This window comes from Dermacentor albipictus, chromosome 1 (genome assembly GCF_038994185.2).
Source record: "Dermacentor albipictus isolate Rhodes 1998 colony chromosome 1, USDA_Dalb.pri_finalv2, whole genome shotgun sequence".
In the NCBI taxonomy this organism is placed as follows: domain Eukaryota; kingdom Metazoa; phylum Arthropoda; class Arachnida; order Ixodida; family Ixodidae; genus Dermacentor; species Dermacentor albipictus.
In genome coordinates, this window is record NC_091821.1 from 316,223,485 (window position 1) to 316,244,017 (window position 20,533).

The 20,533-nt window shown below is 45.3% G+C and overlaps 1 protein-coding gene across 1 annotated transcript; it reads left to right on the top strand.

Moving 5' to 3' along the window:
• Positions 1-294: 294 nt before the first annotated feature.
• LOC135903625 (uncharacterized) lies at positions 295-20,200 on the top strand. The gene is made up of 4 exons (XM_070531581.1): positions 295-320; positions 15,918-16,245; positions 18,199-18,491; positions 19,876-20,200. The coding sequence occupies exons 1-4, from the start codon at positions 310-312 to the stop codon at positions 20,000-20,002; spliced, it is 759 nt and encodes a 252-aa protein (XP_070387682.1). The 5' UTR covers positions 295-309; the 3' UTR covers positions 20,003-20,200.
• The last annotated feature ends 333 nt before the right edge of the window (positions 20,201-20,533 follow it).

Genomic DNA, 20,533 nt, shown 5'->3' on the forward strand with positions numbered 1-20,533 from the left:
ACTGTTCGCAGCTCACGCATGTTGTTTCATGTATCATAGGCTCTGACAATTTCGAGAAGCAAGCGACCAAGCGACGACACGAAGATTGTGGCGCTCCAAGCTGATAGCTGGTCATCGGACCACCTGCCGAGCTGCCTCGTGGCTACAGCCTGATCGCCTTCCATCACGCAGGCGATCTGCGCCCCAACCCACGCAGAAGCGGCTGACATCGCAAGGAGCGCCCTCCACTCAGTCGCCTACAAAAGGGATCGTCCACAAGCACCGAGCGGGATTTGCAGCCGACTGTTCGCAGCTCACGCATGTTGTTTCATGTATCATAGGTGAGTGGGTTGTGACGAGAGCTTCTTCAACTTCGGTACTGTTTAGGCTGCAAATCCCGAGTGTCGTTTGATTCACCATGGGCATTGATCTGTGTACTTACCGTGCGCGGATAGGCCGCTTTGTAGCGCATGGCCATTTTGCCAGTGGTTGTTCGCCAATATGGCTTAGGCCTGCCTTGGCTACTAGTTGCTGGCGCATGGGTGGACGCTGTTCCTTGGTTTTGTTTTGTATTGCTCATTTGATACTCTGTGCTGGAGACGTAGAGACCAACCCAGGCCCGGATAAGGTGGACCAAGTTCTCGCGCTTGTTAAAGAGTTAACGTTGTCAAATGAAAAATTTCAGAAAGACACTTGAAACAAACTAAAGGATATTCAAACGAGCGTCACTGACATCAAAAGGCGACTCAGTGGTGTCGAAGAGCGACTAAAAGCAGTTGATAACCTGTGTCATGACGTCACCACCGTTAAGTCAGTCGTTCAGGAATCGCAAGAGCAGCTGAAGACCATAGAAACTAAACAAAAAAACTAAAAAAAAACAAGAAACAAGAAACTAAAGAGTTTTCTTGAAGACAGCGGCATTGCTGGAAGTTATTAGCGCTTTCATTGTTCTCTTCATTTCATTGTCACTGTGTATATCCATCTGTTTGTGAATTATGTTATGTTGACTGTTCTGTTGTGACTATATGTCATAATGCATTTACATAATGTATGCACCACCCGCTGACTAGACAATGTGTTATTAGGCGGAAATATCTTTTGTACTTTTGAGACTTTCATCTACATAAGTGTGGAGACATATACATTGTATTTTGTATGTACCATGTGTTCCTTACGTCATGGTGTTCCTGTGGAAACGCTGCGTGATAAGTCATGGTGCTTGTGTGAAAAGACTATTTGATATGTAACCTTGAACCTTGTACGATGTGTGACGGAACCACTCAAGAGATGAGGAGTAGCCGGCGCCTTAAATTGTGCGCCAACATCTCCTTATATCATATCAATAAAAAAAAAAGCAGTTGGAGCAGGCCAATCTGGTTGTTGATGACCTAAATAACCGCATGCGCAGAAATAACCTAATATTTAAGGGAATCCCGGAAGAACCAAAAGAAACATGGGTTGACACTGAACGCATCATCAACCAGTTTGTGTTAACTAAGCTAGGCTTCAAAGCAGGCGAAATTGAGCGAGCCCACAGAATAGGTCGACCTAAAGCCGGTCACATCCGACCAATTGTCGTGAAATTTCTGAGTTTTAAAGACAAGAGCATCATTTTAAGAAATGCTTCCAAATTGAAGGACCTGCAGAAGCCACGCGTGTGGATTGAAGAAGATTTCTCGGCCCGAATTCAGCTCATCAGAAAAAAACTCAGAGATTTCGCTCGCGAAGTACGTAAGCCTAACGAAAAATATACTGTGGTCTACGATAAACTTCTTCTTGGAAGCAAATGTTACACCTTTGATTCATCGCAAAACAATGTAACCTGTCTCTCAACGCGCAATGAAGCCGAAGTATGTCGGCTGAGTGAGCAACCTACTGTTGGCGCACGAGGGGACGAACCTAACCAGAATGATTGACACAGTCATGCTAATCAAGGCGATTCATTGTCACTCCTGCTGTGTAACTTTAGAAGCATGTTTCACAAACAAGACCAGCTATGTGCATTTATTGAGGCTTGTTCTGTAGATATTGTTCTTGGGACAGAAACTTGGCTTACACCCGATATTGGGGACAACGAGCTGTCGCTCTCTAGAAACTTTACTATATTTAGAAATGATAGGGTGGGCGCACGGGGAGGCGGTGTTGTAGCTGCCGTGAAATCTAATCTATGTGCTCGCGTTGTTGACACACAGTCAAATATTGAAATTTTGTGGATTTCACTTCAGGTCTGTCCCTCTGTGACTTGCGCAGTCGGGGTCTGTTACCGTCCGCCTGATGCTACTTCTGAATTCATCGAGAGTCTTAATCATTCCCTAACTTTAATCCAAGACAAGTATCCAACTTCACCTATAATCCTTGCTGGCGATTTCAACTACCCCACAATAAATTGGCAGACGTGTACGCCCCTAGGTTGCGCAAGGAAGAGCGAATGCAAGGAATTTCTCGATGTTCTTTGTTCATTTGATCTGCATCAAATAGTTTGCAAACCAACACGTGGAAACGCTATTCTAGATCTAGTCCTCACAACCGAACCGGAAAATATGCTTGTTCACGTCCTTGAATGTATTAGCGACCACAACGTAGTACACTGTGAATACCAATTACAAAGTAGTAAACCAGAAAAGGCAACGAAATCTATTTACGATTACTCCCGTGCAAATATCGACGCAATTCTTACAGAGCTGTCATATTTTTCTGTGTGGTTCTTGGAAACCATGGCTTGTCGCAATACAAATGATAACTGGCTCGCTATCCGAAGAAAGCTTATTGAACTGAAACAAAAGCACGTTCCAAAAATTAGAATAACGTCATCAACACAGAGCACATGGTTCACGTCCCAAGTGAAGAGAGCAATAAATAAAAAGAAACGCCTTTACTCTAAAGCTAAGTTGTCCCACTCGGATGGTGATTGGCAGCGATACCGAGACCAATCAAATAAATGTAAAGCTGAAATTGAAGAATCTAAAGACAAGTTTTTTAACGGTGACATCGCCAGCATGATAATGAACAATCCGAAAAAGTTTTGGAAAGTAATTAACCCTAAGCACTCTTCCCAATCCACTATACCAATCGTTAATAACGGTGTGCTACTCTCACCATCTGAAGCTGCGACTGAATTAAACTCGTTTTTCAGCTCTGTCTTCACAAACGAAAATCCAATTCCACCTGACCTTACGTTTCCTTCAATTAACTCATCTATGAATGATCTCATAATTACACCAGAGGGAATAGAATCGGCCAACGATCGACTTTCGAATAACTCAGCGCCAGGTCCAGACGGCATCTGCACAATGATGCTTAAAATGACTAAACCTATAATATCTCCCGTATTAGCCGCTCTTTTCCAGCAATCAATAGATACAGGAATTGTACCAGATGACTGGAAGGTCGGTCGTATCACTCCCATTTACAAATCAGGTGACCGATCAGTGCCCTCAAACTATAGACCCATATCCTTGACTAGTATTCCATGTAAATTACTTGAGCATATCATATCTTCAGCAGTTATGAAATATTTATCTGAACATAACTTTTTTTCTAACAATCAACATGGTTTTCAGAAAGGACGCTCATGTGAAACACAGCTTTTTGAACTTATAACTGATCTTCATCAAGCTGTTCACGATTCCATAAAAATCGATGCCATATTTATTGACTTCAAGAAAGCATTCGACAAAGTTCCCCATTCTCGCTTAGTAATGAAACTTAGCCGGCTTAACATACATGGTAAAATTGTTAATTGGATCTCAAGTTTTTTAACCAATCGCTACCAATTTGTTTCCGTAAATGATCACTTTTCCGCTTTAGCACAAGTTAAATCTGGCGTTCCTCAGGGATCCGTACTTGGCCCAATCTTATTCTTAATTTACATTAATGACATCAGTAACAACCTGACCTCAACAGTTCGATTGTTTGCAGATGACTGCGTTCTTTACAGACAAATTATCACCTCTGAAGACACTAATATTTTACAGGCCGACCTAAACAAAATTTCACTTTGGTGCGAGCAATGGCAAATGGAAATTAATGTTTCTAAAACAAAAACAATGACATTTACCAGAGCCAGTAACGTTCACTTAAGTTCATATTTTATGAACAGCATATGCATAGAGAATGTGTCTACATTAAAATATTTGGGAGTCCATTTAACTTCTAACCTTACATGGAATGATCACATTGATGAAATAATTTCGAAAGCAAATAAAACACTTGGATTCATTAGGCGAAATTTGTATTTAGCAAATCAGTCAACTAAATTATTAGCTTACACAGCTCTAGTTCGCTCAAAGATTGAATACGCTTCCATAATATGGAATCCAAATCAGACTTACCTAATAAACAAGCTGGAATCTTTACAAAATAAAGCAGCACGCTTCATCACTAAAACATACTCTAGAACATCCAGCATCACGGCTATCAAAGAGTCCCTCCAATTACCGTCTCTAGAAACACGACGACTGTTAGCACTACTTTCCCACTTCCACACATTGTATCATACCCCGTCATCCTTCACAGCATCCCATATCAAACCCCCACAAAAGATTTTCGCCCGCCTCGACCATCCCTTCAAAGTGCGTCCCATGTTTGCGCGCACGAATCTCCTACGACAATCACCGCTCTTTCTAGCTATTCATCACTGGAATAAGCTGCCAAAAGAAATTGTTTCTATACGTGATCATGACTCATATGTAAGTAATTTGAAGCGCAGTTTTACGCATGCTGCGTAAAAGCAAAAATTTATGCCTTTGACGCATTGTAAGTGTATCTACATGCTTTGTACGGAGTGTTGTTGTTGTTGTTGATTTTTTTTCATCAATGTATGCAATTCTCTCCTTTTTTTTCTTTTTATATTTTCTTGTTGTATTCGGTGATCTTTCCTACGCTGTTCTATATTGCCTTGCCCCCCTAATTGTGTTTGAAATATCCTGTTGTTAACGCCCCCCCCCCACCCCCCTATGTAATGCCCACAAGGGCCTTTAGGGTATCTGAATAATATATATATATATATATATATATATATATATATATATATATATATATATATATATACCCGCCGTGGTTGCTCAGTGGCTATGGTGTTGGGCTGCTGAGCACGAGGTAGCGGGATCGAATCCCGGCCACGGCGGCCGCATTTCGATGGGGGCGAAATGCGTAAACACCCGTGTGCTTAGATTTAGGTGCACGTTAAAGAACCCCAGGTGGTCAAAATTTCCGGAGTCCTCCACTACGGCGTGCCTCATAATCAGAAAGTGGTTTTGGCACGTAAAACCCCAAATATTATTATATATATATATATATATATATATATATATATATATATATATATATATATATATATATATATGCACACCCACCGGCTGTTTCGCATACCTTGGGCAAGAGTTCGAAATATGCACATCCTACGTAGCTGGACAGTACCAAGCTAATGTTATTTGCCGTCACTTGGAGATAGATTATTTTTGCATCCCACCTAATAGATCATTAATTTTAATTAATTAATTAATTAATTAATTAATAATCAACTTCTCTATTATTATAATTGGATGAAAAAATTAATGAAGAAATTGTGGAGCGACATTAGAAACTCCCGATACAGCTTCCTGTTGTTCAATACGCGCTACATAAAAGTGTTTTTCCAAACATGATACTTACCCGCGAATACACGCAAAGTGCATATATATATGAAGGAAGTAGTTCTTCGGATCAGGTGTTTAATAAGCTGAAAGAAATGCAGGCGCACGTAGAAAAACAAAAAGCAAGCATTTCATTCAGACGTTTTGGCCAGGGTCCGACTTTGTCGGCCACATCAGGGTTCGGCCTATATATGGCCAGTATTCTTTTCCTCTTATTCTATTAATTTCTCATCTCCCACCAAGTGGTGGCAAGTCTTGGCGATTGCAGGGACGTGGCTTCATGTGAGCCAAGACGACGGGGAAAGAAGACAAAAAAAGAAAATAAAGGAAAAAGAGAAAGACAAACAATGACACGACCCGTTAGAAAATGCGACTCCAACTGTGCCGCAAGCCCGCGTCAGTACAGATGCGTTTCGTGGAATGTCGGAAACGTGCCTTGTTTGAAATGCCCTTGCCGAATTTTGCAAGCCGTTATGAGGTGTACGAAGAACACTGCCAAAGCCCGTACTTCCCAGTTGCGCCCCATGTATATATAACTACAGCTACTGTCGCTAGCGCCACAACATTCTTAATTCACCGCTGCTTGTACATTTTTTCATCTGTGTTGGTGCGAAACTCATGGTAATTTTGGTTTAATTGCGTGCATTGGTTAAGTACTTTTGTTGGATGATGTTGCTCTGAATATGGCTGATTCGCACTATGTGCGATTTACCAATCTTTGCATAGAATTGGATTGTTAGCGAAGGATAAAAAGGAAGAAAGAAACAACGAAGAACTTGCTTACTCATGCTCGTGCGGTGTGCTCTACGTGTAGAATGAGAATGATCCTCGTTCGCTTCGGTATTCCTCAGCTACGCGCGGGCGAAAGAGCAGCGCGCGAACCGCTGATGACGAGAGTATACGCGTGCGAAATAGAATGATCTTCCTATTTCCTATCGTGGCACCCGTTACGGGGCGCAATTACAGGAATGTTCACACTGCAATGAAAAAGAAAAAAGAAAAATATATTATTCTCTGAATCTCGTCGTTGATCAGCCTAATTTTATAAGTTTATCGATTAGATGCCACAGAACGTGGCATCTTGATCGACTTGTCGGTATTGGAAGGTGCCCACGTACTCCCCGAGAACTCCAGCGCAGAGCACTCCACCTCGTAAAGCCGCTTAAGAAGTTACCGCCATGGAGCACGTTTGACCTTTTCCGAAAACTCGTTCTGTGGACAACTGGCCGCCGATTACTTCCCTTAGTGGGTTGAAGCCGAAGTTGTCCCTGACGCGTCCATACTGATTACACGTAGCCCGAGCTCCCCAAGAGCGCGGCCCACGAGGATTTTCACTTTTCGCACTTTGCGAAATGCGGCTATTGGAATGCATGGAATCGGATATGTAAATTCTTTACCTGGACGTACTTGCGCATTGTCACTTGATTAGCAATTACTAGCAAGCGAAAAGTTATCAGTGCTGCGCATATTTCATTCTTCTTGGTTTGTACCTCACCTGCTCCATTCATACTGCTGTCAGGCCTGATTATGTCAACAAAATAATAATCATAAAATTGGGGTCATCAGCGAATGCCATAGCCGTGCGCTCTGCCACCACAGTGGTTTACGTATTTTCGAATTTTATTATTTTTCTTCTACCGCTCGTGACAGTCTGACTGTTTTCAACTTCGAGGTTTTCACCCTTTCATTTAAGGTTTCGTGGATATTACTCAAACTTAGGAACCCCCAAATACAGGTTCCCCCTCATATTTCGCCGATGCCCCACAGTGTGTACGAGCGACAGTTGATGACGATGATTATTAAAACGTGGCCAGGGGTCACAGAGGGGACGGGCCAAGAATCTTGCGGTTTGTACGTGCAGATAATTGCAGGGACGAATAAAGACCTAGAAAGCGTAAAACTGGGAACAAACGATTATAGCGTACCTGAGTAGTCAGGCGAGACGAATGGATGCATGATTACAGGTAAAAGAAATAAAAATAACGTTCACCGATTTAGGCAGAAAAGAATTTACTGGGGTGATCGTCATTGTCTTCACTATTTTACGCGCCGCCCGTTCTACGTCACATGGCAAACTATCATCATCACCACCACTCGGGCCACCATTGTTGGAGTGCGCGTTCCGCTGTCTCACTAAGCTCGCAAGTTCACCCATCGCCGGGAAGAAACGAAGCGAGACTGCATCAGCACCCAGGTCCACATCCGCCGGTGCCGCGGAGCCAAAAAGCGTCTTGACATGTCGACGAAGTGGTGGCCGGTCGAGTTGACGACGGCGCACGGTAAAGAAGAAGCGGTGGGTGGCCGGCGCGGCATTGGGGGCCGGCTGTGCAGGAGTTGTCGGTGGCACCTGTTCGCCATCGTGGCCACGGGAGCTGGCTGCATGGCAACCGTGGCCATCCTCGTGTACCAGGAGGCGCAGAAGGCGCAGTGGCTCGCCGGATCTCTCGCCGTCCAGAGTTGAGGTGCATCGCGTGCCTGGCGTGGTGGCACGCATCTCCTCGGTCGGCGTAAGATACTTATCGCCGCTTTTTCGCCATGGGGAGGGACTTCGAGACTTTGAAGCGGCTCTGTGGTGGACGCAAGCGTGGCACGAAATAATAAACAAAGAACAGCCAGAAAAAGACAGTGTACGCAAGACGGGAGGGAGTTTCGTTGGTCGTTGTGGGTACATGTATTAAGTTTTCTCACGTGTTACGACCAGATGGTACAGGCTTCTGGCGACTGAAAATCGTGGTTTTGCAAGTTCAGTGTTTGCTGTGCCAAGGACATAAGGAGCACACTGTATTTATTTTCCTTTTTTTTTATGGCCAGAATTATAGTAGGTGGAGATATATGCCTTTGCGAGATGGTTCCGTTGGAGTGCTGAAAATAAGTAAATGATTCTACTTAGCACTATCCCTATCTAAGGCGCACGCACGTATGCTTGTACATAGTATCCCTTCTCGCTCGCCATTCACACTGTTCTTGTTAAATATGTTTACCAACCGAACGGGCAGGACACGTAGTATAAAAAATTCGCGCAAGCATTCCGCTGAAGTTGGCTAAGTATCCATAAGCATTGTGACACTTGCTCATCTTCACGCAGCTCATTGTCATTGTCAATCTTATCAAACTCGAACCGACAAGTATAAACACTTATCAACCCTTATCGGTCGTAATCAACCTTATCGGACTATATCCGACCGTTATCGGTTATCGACCGTATTGCAATCAATCCCATACTTGTCAACCCTTATCAACCTTATCGGACGTGATCCGACCCTTATCAACTATCATCGATCCTTATGAACATTATCGGACTCAATCTGACCATTATCTGTCCTTATTAACCTTATCAGAATTGCTCCAATATAAGCTCTTATCGCTATTTAGTAGCTTATCCATGCGTGTCGAATCATTATAAACGGTGACGAGACCCATATAACCCCTCATCACTCCATATCATTCTTATCAACTCATTGACTGCTTATGTGTCACTGCTGCACTACGCGAAGCGCATAAGCCCTCAGAGCTTGGTGGCATTTCGGTCGGTGATGTAATGCCCCAGCGGAAGGCGTGTCCCGCGACCACCGAAACGCATCGGGGATGTGGCGTGTTTGCCACAAATATTTGCAAACTCGGAATTTTCTTGATGTTTACAATGCTCCAAGTCGGCTCTACATGTGGTTCTAAGATGGCTCTTATTCCACCGGCGCAAAATCTTTCGAGAAAGCCTTCATAGAAACCGTTCTTTGACATTCGTTTTGTACCGCCGGTAGAACACATTCATATGGTTCAGATATATTTACTTTCTACAGGGGTGGGTGTTTTGTCCAGTGGGTAAGGCACTCGGCCTCTGAGCGTGTGTTCACCACTGCATAGCGTAGAAATGATTACGCATTTGAAAGCAGCCGCCAAGTACGCTGGTGTGTTGTGTGTCTTCATTCGCTGTGGCCTGTCGCATCCAAGCGAGGTAGGCAGCCCACTATTGTCACCAGCCTCGCGGCCGGGAACGACGAAGTGTAGCAGCGGTGCGCACGCAGATTCCACTGATACAGGTCTGGACGGGCTCCTCGAGCACTGTGCTCATTCTACGGCGCTCCAGAGACAATGGATCATTTCTTTTTGCACTGTAGAAGTTTCCCTATAGTAAGAGAAAGATTACTACAAACTGTACAACGCAGTGTTGGTATAGGTTTGTCCGTGCCGCTGATTCCGTATTTTGGAGCCCCTATTCTTGGTTTAAGGGACAGAAATGTTTGCTTGGTAATTCAAAATTTTCTGACTGAGTCCAATCAATTGCCCTGCTAAATTGATTCCTAACTTTTAAATTATGCGCTTGGAGTTATTTTTTTAACTCCTCGCGTACGCTATTCTTTTGATCTATAATTAGCAATTTATATTTCTTTAAAGTACCTCTCTTCTTGTTTTTTTAAACCACCTGTTTCATAGCTCTATGCCATTGTGGGTATGTGCCAGAATTATTGAGGACATCAATAACAACAAGAAATGCCGGCCATTATTACAAAATGACTTTTTTGCCAGGCTATGCTTATTACCTTGGTGACAAAGTTTTGCTGCTGCTGATTCTGATGATGATTTAACAATGGCACAAACCCGCTGCGGGGGAATAGGCCAGCATATTTCACAGTTCTAGCAACTAACTAGTCCGATTCTTACACATTAGCTAGTGTTTCTCCGACAGCGCTTCCGAAGCGCAACATAAAGGGGCAGCGGAAAAGTTTCCGATTGAATACAGTACCATTGAATGGCACTACATGACTCTCTCTGTGGCTTTAATATCACAAGGTATACCGGCATGTATGTCCTGTTAATTTGACCCTTGAGAGACCACAAGATTTGGTCGAATTATCCTGAAAGGTCGAAATGACGGCGGTAAAATGTTATGAATTCAAAATGTTTATTGCTTGATGCAGTCTATAATGTCTTTTGGTTCTTGTTCATGAAGCGGGACTGAAGCAGCCTGTGAAAAAGAGCGCTGGCATATTTAAACGCTGCTTCAGCGTTGGACTGAAAAAAGAAAGTAAAGTTCCACATCGTTGAGCGCATTCTCAACGTCAGCCGCACTCGGTGGCTTCACCGGGGCCCTGTGGGCAACGTCGTCAGCGTCGCTGTCGTCAGCGCAGTCTACGAGGCCGGGGGTGTTGCCGACGTTGTCGTGGTTGGTCAGTGGCCCACATACCTCAACACTGCGGTTGGCGCTGAGAAACTCCTCAAAGGAGATTTCCCAAGGCTCAGCGCAAGCCGTCATCCTTGAAACGTAAAAAGAGGAGCAGTAGTGCCGTCTGCAAAATTTCATGTGTTTTCAAGCTTTTAGAACGCGCTGCACGCATGAGGGGCCGCCATGGATATCAAATTAACCGAAGCGGCATGCTTTGGCATTAAAACTAAACCAGTGTTTCTACCATATCTATGGGTTGCCTCTCACCGGAGCTTTCTAGTAGGCTGAAATTAAGCAAAAATTCGAATTGGCAGAGGTTGAATTGACGGGAGTTGACTGTACCATATCAAAATGAGGCGGGGAGGTGCCTTAGCAACAGGACTTCGCTCGAACGTTCATATATTGAAATTGTCACTGCGCTCATGACAAGACCATGATGAAATCGACCACCGCTCAAACTGTTACTTCGAAGGTAAAGCTGTCGGAATATGCTTGAGCAGAGTTACAAACATCTTTGCCGAATCCTTTCACAAACAAGTTACATTGCGAGAAGTGCCTTGCAATGTTCGTTTAAGGAACGCTGGTAAATGAGTGGAATACTGGTCGAGTAGAAAGATGCGCAGCAAGCAGGTCTATATAGCACTGGTTATAGCATGTCCTGCGGTTTTTGCGTGCACTGCCACCAAGGTTTCCCTGCGTGCTCTCGGCTTCGGTTCGCCGCCACCGTCACCGCGTGCTTAGGCTCAGGGCGACGTGAGCTAGGGCGCAACGTGCTGTATAAATTGCAAGCAGCAGGTCGGCCTGCGTTTTACGACGTCCATGCCGCCAGTGAGCAATCTGCGGCAAATCCATTTGCATATCTTTGGTGGCATGTCAGGCACGCAGAAGAATGATCAGTTGCCGGAGAAAATGCGCTTGAGTCGAGAGGCTTCAGAAATATCAAAACTTTCCGAGATGATGCTCGCCACATTGTGAAGCGCTAGCAGTGAATTCGTTACCCTTTGAGAACCACAACAGAGGAGACTCACTTTGGTCGATAACATATTTGAACGTGAATGACCTGGGAATATGTCGGTGTGGGTCGGGCGCTATCAGACGCGGTCCAGACGGTGTTACATGGTTCGCAGCGCGCAGCACAATGCCGTGAGGAAACAGCCTCGCTGGCGGTTTAGTATAACCACGCAGGTCTTGTTATCGCCTCACTCCATGACCGTTGTACACTTACGAAAACTTCTTCCATTAGCTTTAAGACTGTTAGCATAGCCTGTGTTTTCGCCGCAAAGCGTCGCTCGTGGTTGTAAATATTGCTGGCAGCTGCAGGTTATGCGCCTGTGTGGGACTGCTCGAGCGTAGTAATGATGCGACAGATCCAAACACAGACACAAGAAAAGTGCTCTGCTAATAAAAAACATGGAATTTAGCAATGAGAAATCGATCTTTTCGTCGCCACTCTACTTCAGAATGCTACTTTAATGTAAGCACAAATGACAATAATGAAAGAATGAGAGTGAGGAGGGGGGTGAGAAACATTTTATAATAGGAAAGGTTTAGAGGCCGACCTGAGATGCTTGTCTGGCTTGCCACTCCACAACTGTAAAGGGTAGGATTAGGAAGGGACAAGGAGAGGAAGCGACACAAATGAGGTGATGATGCAAAACTACATTGAATGCTAATGATCAGTCCAGTGTACGCTATATACACACTATGCGCCGTTTTTACAGACACACGACACGTGGTGTCTTCAGTTCATTGCAGAGCAAGAGAACTATATGACGTCCGTATGTCTATACGTGAATGCGTCCTACGTACAATGCAAAACGCTCAAGTATAAGAGCACATGATCGGTATCGGGATGACATACACGAGCGCTTTACATATATGCATGCGTCACATTGGCAATCAAGCAAACAACATTTGCGAACTTTTATATAAGAGCTGATTAGCGAAGTAGCATTACTAAGTGGTCTCTTGCAGCTAAAGTGCATGCAGGCCGTTCCTACTGGGGCACCGCTTAAGTATGTTGCTTTGCTTTGTTTTTCTAATCCGGAGTAATCTAGGACAAAGCTGTGTTGACATAGTAGCAATATATGCCTCGAGTTCTATGTTATGGTACAAACGGGCTCATCTAAATTCAATAAGCGTTTACACGACAAACGAAATAACTTATTTTCGATGTCATTTCTTTTCTCTTTCATTTAACACATTTTTCCATAAATGCGCACACGGTCGGTACCGTGCTCCGGCCGGCACGTCTTGCGCAAGTTATACATATCACATATCGTAAGCCGTAGCAAGCATATTGCCTCACCTTACACAACTCATTCACGCCGAAGCTGTGCCCACCTCACGTAAGCAAATGACAGAATAGACAACGGCTTCCAGAGCATGTAACGCACTCGCTTCCTAAGCGAGCGCTCTGCGCTGTCTATACACGCACCCTCTCTTCATTGGGGCATCTTTGTTTGATCTTTTGTCAGACAAAGAAAGTAAGTATTTGAACTCTAGAGCTCTACAAAATGGGTTGTGTGCACAAAATGCATTTGCAATTATTTGGGGTGAATTCAACAAGAGCGGCTGTGATTGTCGCTTTCTTTTCATCATTTTTGTTCACCTGCATTTAACGTCGAAGTGGAAGAAGGTGAATGATCATGCCCTGATTGCCGGCTAGATTTTTATGATCATGAATTAACAAAATTATTTATTACGTATTATCTACCAAGTAACGTCGGTTAAGCTAACTATGACAATCCCTGATTCGAAACCTTCAATGCCATCATGTCCACGGCATCGTAAACATGCTTCGGTCCCGCTTCTCACGAACGCCGTTGCTACAGCGGATCGAAGTAGCCTATAGTAGCGTAGCAGAGAGGCCATGATCATTCACCCTCTTCCGCTTCGACGTAAATGCGGGTGAACAAAATAAGCCCCAGTTTCGCCCGAAAGGCGAAGCAAGGATTGCGATAGCAAATTAGTGGGAGCGTGTACGAAGTAAGGATAGCAGCTTTAGCGGCCGTATTAACTTGTAAACATTCGCTTAGTAACAAAGATAGGATGTGTAAGCGTGACTCAATGAGGACGTAGGAAGAAACAGACACACACAGACAGCCCATTCCCAATATCTATACTTCCGCAAATAAGTGGATCATAGTCGCGACAGATTGCTTCACGCGATATGCTGAAACCAAGGCACTTCCTAGCAGCACAGCAGTCGAGGTCGCACAGTTCATCGAAAACGTCGTCCTGAGGCACGGTGCTCCAGCGGTCATCGTAACCAACAGGGGAACCGCGTTCACGGCTGAACTTTTGCGAACTGTACTCACCCTCAGTGGCACGGCACACAGAAGGACGACAGCCTATCACCTGCAAAGCAATGGACTTACGGAGCGCCTCAACAAGATTCTCGCAGACATGCTGTGCATGTATGTCGATGTGGAACACAAGAACTCAAGCCTCGTGTGTGCAAGCGAGGCGCTAGAGAAGAAGAAACCTGGACTGAGGGCTTGCTCTAATTCTCTGGATTAAATACCGCTCTCCGCTCTTGTCTCCAGTGAGCCCTACATAACGTGGGCTTATAATATGGCTCGGCAAGAAACAACAAGAATGACGCCATTCAGTCTCCTCCACGGTCGAGAAGTGACTACAATGCTGCATGCTATGCTTCCTCATAATTCCAGCGATACCGAGACTGACGCCGCAGATGTTACAGAGCGCGCCGAAGAAGCCAGACAGCTCGCGCGCGTTCGCATAGCTAGCCAGCAAGACCGTGATGCCCGATGTTACAATCAACACCATCGATGCGTCGTCTACCAACCGGCCCAAAGAGTCTGGGTTTGGGCTCCACTACGCCCCCGAGGCCTCGCGGAGAAACTTCTGCGCCGATACTTCGGACCGTACGAGGTTCTACGACGCCTTAGCGACGTCAACTATAAAGTCGTTCCTGACAGCCCATCTTGCTCAAGGCGCCGTCAGGACCTGCCTGAGACTGTGCACGTGGTGCGCATGAAACCTTATTTTTCTGAATGACATGGACACTCTCTTGTTTGCTGGACACCGGATGCTACCCTCCGAGCATCGGGACGATGCTTCTTGAGAGAGAGAGAGGGAGAGAGAGAGAGAGAACAACTTTAGTAAATATGCCTGCAGAGTCGGTTAGGCTCCCTCCACGCAGGGAGGGCAAGCTTTTACCGCGACGCGGCCACTGGAGGGGGGCAAATGCCGCGACGCCATCTGTGCCCAACCACGTTGACGATGAAGACGACGACCTCGTGGGTGCAAGCGAGGCGCTAGAGGAGAAGAAGCCTGAACTGAGCGCTTGCCCTAATTCTCTCGATTAAATACCGCCCTCCGCTCTCGTCTCCACTGAGCCATGATAATATAGGAAATCCTGAATTTACCCACCATCTCACGTGTAAATATTAGTATCAGGTCCACTTGTGAATTTCATCTTAGTTTATTTGTATGCCTCCACGAGTGGCTTATACCCACTATGGGGCATTGCCCAAGAATCTGGTGACTTAATAAAAAAGATTGAAGGAATCTAAAAAGTAGCACTATAGAAAATTTTGAATAGCTGAATAACTAAAGTGAGATAAAGCTTTAAAATTTATCAAATGAATCGTTCTGATTAAATTATGCATCTTGCAACAGCTGAACCAACATTCCTATGATAGTGTCCCAGAGAACAGGCTCCGAAAGATATAATATCAGGAATCGTCATATACAATCCAGCATCATGAAATTGCCTTTCTAAAGTATGTTTACTTTTTGATGAAAGACGGCGACATGACAGGAAGAAGTGGTGCGCTGTCTCAAGCTCACCACAGTAATAGCTCAAGGAGGAGTGCGCCAGGCCAGACAGATGCCTATGATAGTTTAACGTAGGTATTCGACATCTAAACTTTGGAAACAGGATTTCAATTTTCCTATCACGGCAGTAGTTTCTGCCCCATGGAAATAGATTCGTTTTAATTCTTTTTCTGGTCTTTTTTCGCACTACTCCGGAATCTTTTAATTCCATTCCCCATCGCTATGCAGAGTAGTATGCCAGCGGTTGTACACGCGCCGGCAAAAATCTATGTTTTTCTTGTAAAGAGCAACTTTCTCACCGTCTCTCTATCATAGAACTTTCTTTTCTTCCTCCACAGCGTGCACGGGCCGTTCGTGCTGAGGGAGCGCAGCTGCAGCAGCAGTATCAGAGCGCGTGAAACCGTCGCCACCAGCCGCCGATTCGTGATTCTACGTTTGCCTCGACGCCCAGACTCCAGCGTCACCATGGTGGCAGCCGCTCCAACGGCCGCAGGAAAGGCCCCGGCGCTGAATGTGGCGCCCGCCGCTGCCCCCGTCAAGGCGACCCCCGCAGTGGCCATGGCGCCCGTCCCTGCCCCCGCAGTCGGAGCGCGGCCGGCTGTGTTGGCGTCCCCCCATGCCAACACCCGGGGCGCAGAATCTTCCAAGATGCACAGCGACGTGCAGGTGAGCTGTGCAGAAAACTGACGCCTCGTTGTCTCTCAAGGGCGCCCTAAACAAGTCAGGTCACCTGGAGCCACGTGACAAGTATATATATTGTTCTAACTATACCTCGTTCAACTTTCATTGCTGAACCATACGTTTACTGACGGATTGTGCGTGAATTCAAACAAAAGCCCACGCTTGACACTCGACTGCAGTGCGGTATTCCTCGAAGTCCACCAGTGACGTCATTGTTACAACGTCAACGAATGAAACACTTCGCCGTGGGTTACAAGAAAGTGCAGGTGCTGCCGATGACGACGAAGTTATCGCGTAGCAAAAGAAAACAAGAAAACAAAAACGAAAAAGTGCAACGCCGCATCTTTCTCAAAGATCTCGAAGGCTGCAGTGCTTCGTGCACAAGATCCTCTTGTAGTGTTAGGTTCAGGTAGAGATCCTCGGTCAGCCATCGATTCATTATCCACCATTTCGTTAGCCATACTTGAAAAGCACCTTGATATGGGTTGTCGAATAGCAATATTTCTGAATCGAATCCGATATAAACATTCGAGATAAACTACCTAAGAATATCAAATCAAATATCGAATATTTTGTCATTTGTAGACCAACAGAAATACAAAAGATGCGTGGAGCCCGTTTGGCAAGGAAATACTCATTTAAATTTTTTGATACGTTTAGCGCATTATTAGAACTGTGCGCACGGTCAGCTGGAGAGCTTGTAAATGGGCAACAACTGAAAGGCGATCGATGGTGTAAAATTTCCTCAGCACGAAGAAGGAAAAAGGAAGAAGGATTTCAAGGATTGGATGTGACTAGTGTCTCTTACGCTGTATTTAATAACCATATCACCTTGTGTATATGCATGCGTGTGCTTTGTGACCAATAAATTCACTAGGTAGTTAACGCTCGTGTTGTCCTCTTGCCATCCCTCTTCAATCGTCCTTTTTTGTCTTTTATTTTCCCGCACTTCCGTACTTCGCGCTGCAGAAATTTTACACCATGTACCTAAACCAACTCGCCCACAGCGCTATTCTTATTGAAAGGTGATCGTACGCGGTGAGCAGGGGCAACGAGAGTAACGATACAAATGAACACCAAGTTAACAGATGTGTTTTAACAGATGTCGTTTTAAAGGGAGGCAAATGGGGTGAGGCTGGCTAAGCAATAAATTTCTTCGAATTAATCGAAACAGTAAATTTGCAGGCTATGTGAAGTCAATGTGCAATTTTAGACCGAGTGAAATTTATTGAACCGAAGTCTGCTCCAAACATTCACTCAAGGAGTGATACCTCGGCGCAACAACTATGGCTCTAAAGTGGTTAATTTAATTCCAGGAATTCCGGGGCGCAACGCCAAACTTTTGCAAAATCTAGTGCGTTGCAACTGGGCGGAACAAATCAGTAATACCGATGACACGTGGGGCTTGAGAGAGCGCCATGGCTGGAAAATTCGATGCAGCTGCAGGGAATTTAGCTGGATCAATGCCGCCTGCTTATGTGGATAGCGTTTGATACCAACAGAGGCCGCACCAAAGCTTTTGCAAAAGCTGTTAAAATGCGTCATTCGACCGCCTTTTTTAAAGGCAGCCGGGCTTTTCTCGGAACATCTAAAGTGATATGTATGAGGGCTCGCATTATAACTAATTTTAAGACAGCCACTTTCTTCTTTCAAATCGTGTCAAAAAATTGGCTTTAGGATACAATCACTGAAACTTGCCGCTACGTGCTTATCGTTCCAAATGTAAATGTGTCTGTGAAATCAAAGATGAGAAATAGTCTGATGCAGGAAACGAGTGACGACGTAATGGAGGAGCCATAAGTATTGTATAAATGAAAAGAAGAAAGAAAAATCAGGGAAAGCCCCAGGAAAGCCAGTTCGGCGCAGCGTATAGCCCCAATTGGCCACCCTATATAGTCGCCAAGTGCAGCGCCTTCTCCTTTCCACGCATACACACAGGTGCTTATGGTGGAACAGAGCGGCGACATGGCCGAGCTGGGCTCGTACGGCGCTTTTAACATTTGCTGCAACCTGTTCATGGGTGCGTGCATCGGCGCGACGACCGTGCTACTGGTCATGTTCTTCTTCACCGACTGCCGCTTCGTGATGACGAAGAAGAACGTCGATAAGAACAAGTCGCGCGCCGGCATCGAAGAGTTGGACAGTGCCGCCCACCTCGGCCTCGCCGGAACCACGCTCACGGTGTTGGCGCTGGAGGACGCGACTGAGCTGCCGTCCGCCGGAGAAGAAAGGTGCGCTTGCTCGAGACGTGGTTACGCCACGGCGCCCTTCAACAATGCGTACGCTCGTTGCCTAGAAGACCACGCGATTGGAAAATCAGCAGCCCACTCTATACGCGAGCGACATCAACTGTGTGTCGCAACCAGATGATATACCTGTACTGAGGAGAACCTCTGATAAAATCCTAATTAATTATTCAATTAACCAATCGATTGATAATTACTGTAACATTATTCGCCTAATTTTCTAATTAGGTGAATAATTGGTGGCGGCGATAAACGGGAGCATCAATAAACTACTGCGCCAAATGATTCACACGAGCTGTCTGTTAGTTGTCTTTCCGAACCACAAAAATCAGCCTCTGATATGGAAAGGAAAGGGAAATAACCTACGGACGCTTCCGAGCGTCACGTTCAGCTTATCTATTACGCTCAGCACTCTGTAATCCGCAACTTTCTGCTTGATACGTGCGTCTTCACGTTTATTGTTCATGTTGATGTAGTTATGGGCAGCATGAACAAGAAATAGAAACACCACCAGATTGGGTATGTCGGTTTCACTTCCGTTATTACGTTCAGCGAAATCAAATAATACTTTGACTCTCTAATGGGAGCCGCATCAACAATACGGCAAAAAGTCCCGTGCAAGAGAATTTGATTTCATTGTATCAGCGGAGCCACTGATTTTATTCGTTTCGTATAGGCAATAAGACTGCGCTTCAGTGGCAAATGTGCGTCAAAGACAAGGTCACAGAACTTCCACGTGGAGAGTGCTCGCACAATGCATTATGCGAGATGCATTATGCTTTTATGCAAGCCTGGAGAGGCGGTTGGGCCGTTGCAAAGATTATTCATCCCTACGGCATCTCTGCTCACTTTCTATTTTTCTGCGAAAACTAAGCCCACGTAACGCTCTTCGCTGCGTATTTTTTTACGTCACCCCTACATTTCAGTAAGCGTAGCACAACGCTCATACCCCCGTCACTATCATAACTTATCCCCCATCTTCTTTTCAATATTTCCGATTTCCTTACTCTCACATTGCTTCCATCGTACCCGCTTAAGCTCCTGGCTTCTGGGGAGAGTGAGCTATACAATAAGCGCGGCCACAGAAGAAGAGTTTTACTCGGATGAAGACAAGTCTTGTGTAAACGTTGGCAGCAAGCTGCGCTCGTCCTTGCTCGACCTTTGTGGACCACTTCGTCTCCACGCCTCCGTGAACCCATTGTCAAGTTCAGAAAACTGTTGAACGTATTTCACGACAGATTAGTGTTACAAATTTTGAGTGCGATAACCTCATTATAGGCATGCGTGACTTCGAGCACTGCATGCCGCTCTTCCGTTCCGTAATGGGATGCGCGCGCCCTAAAGTGAGCCCCTCTCGGACTGTACGCAGCTCTCCGGAGGAGGCAGGTTCGTCGACGCCCCGCGAGGACGCCACGACGAAGGGCGTCCGCAAGCGGCCTGCCACCGTGCACGCGCCAGACACGGTCTACCATGAAGGCCGACCGCTGAATGAGTGAGGAGCGACGGCGGCGAGCTGGGGCTACGCGCATTGGAAATAAAAATTGACCAGAATGCCTGGGGCGAAGCTGCGGTGCGGATGTACGCCTCAGAGACAATATCTAGCGAATAGTAAAATGCATCGATGACGCTGCGCGTTATAACTGTTCGCGGTATGTTACTGCTTCATCGATAAACCACCTCTTTCACAAACGCTATTTTGAGCTTATTGTATATACATGTTGGTTTTCTCGTAAAATTTGATTTTCCTGATAACTTACGCCTGTTTAATCACTGCTGTAATGAGCACGATACAATGTCTTCATATCAAAGTTCAGGCTGAACTTCTCAATAGCACTGTTTTAATCAAAGTCGCGACAGTTCGACACGAATGTTGAATATTTCCAACGCTTACACTGTCATGTTTGCCTCGTATTTTCTTAAATGTGCTGAAAATATTCAACGATAATCATTTCTAAGCTACCTGTAATATTGTATGCAAAGTAATCCGGTTTTCTTACGGTAATGCTGGTCCTTTTACTTTTACTCAC

Coding starts and splice junctions, on each gene's coding strand:
- LOC135903625 (XM_070531581.1), top strand. Junction 16,246..18,198: donor AGATGCACAGCGACGTGCAG/GTGAGCTGTGCA, acceptor GCATACACACAG/GTGCTTATGGTGGAACAGAG. Junction 18,492..19,875: donor CCGTCCGCCGGAGAAGAAAG/GTGCGCTTGCTC, acceptor GACTGTACGCAG/CTCTCCGGAGGAGGCAGGTT.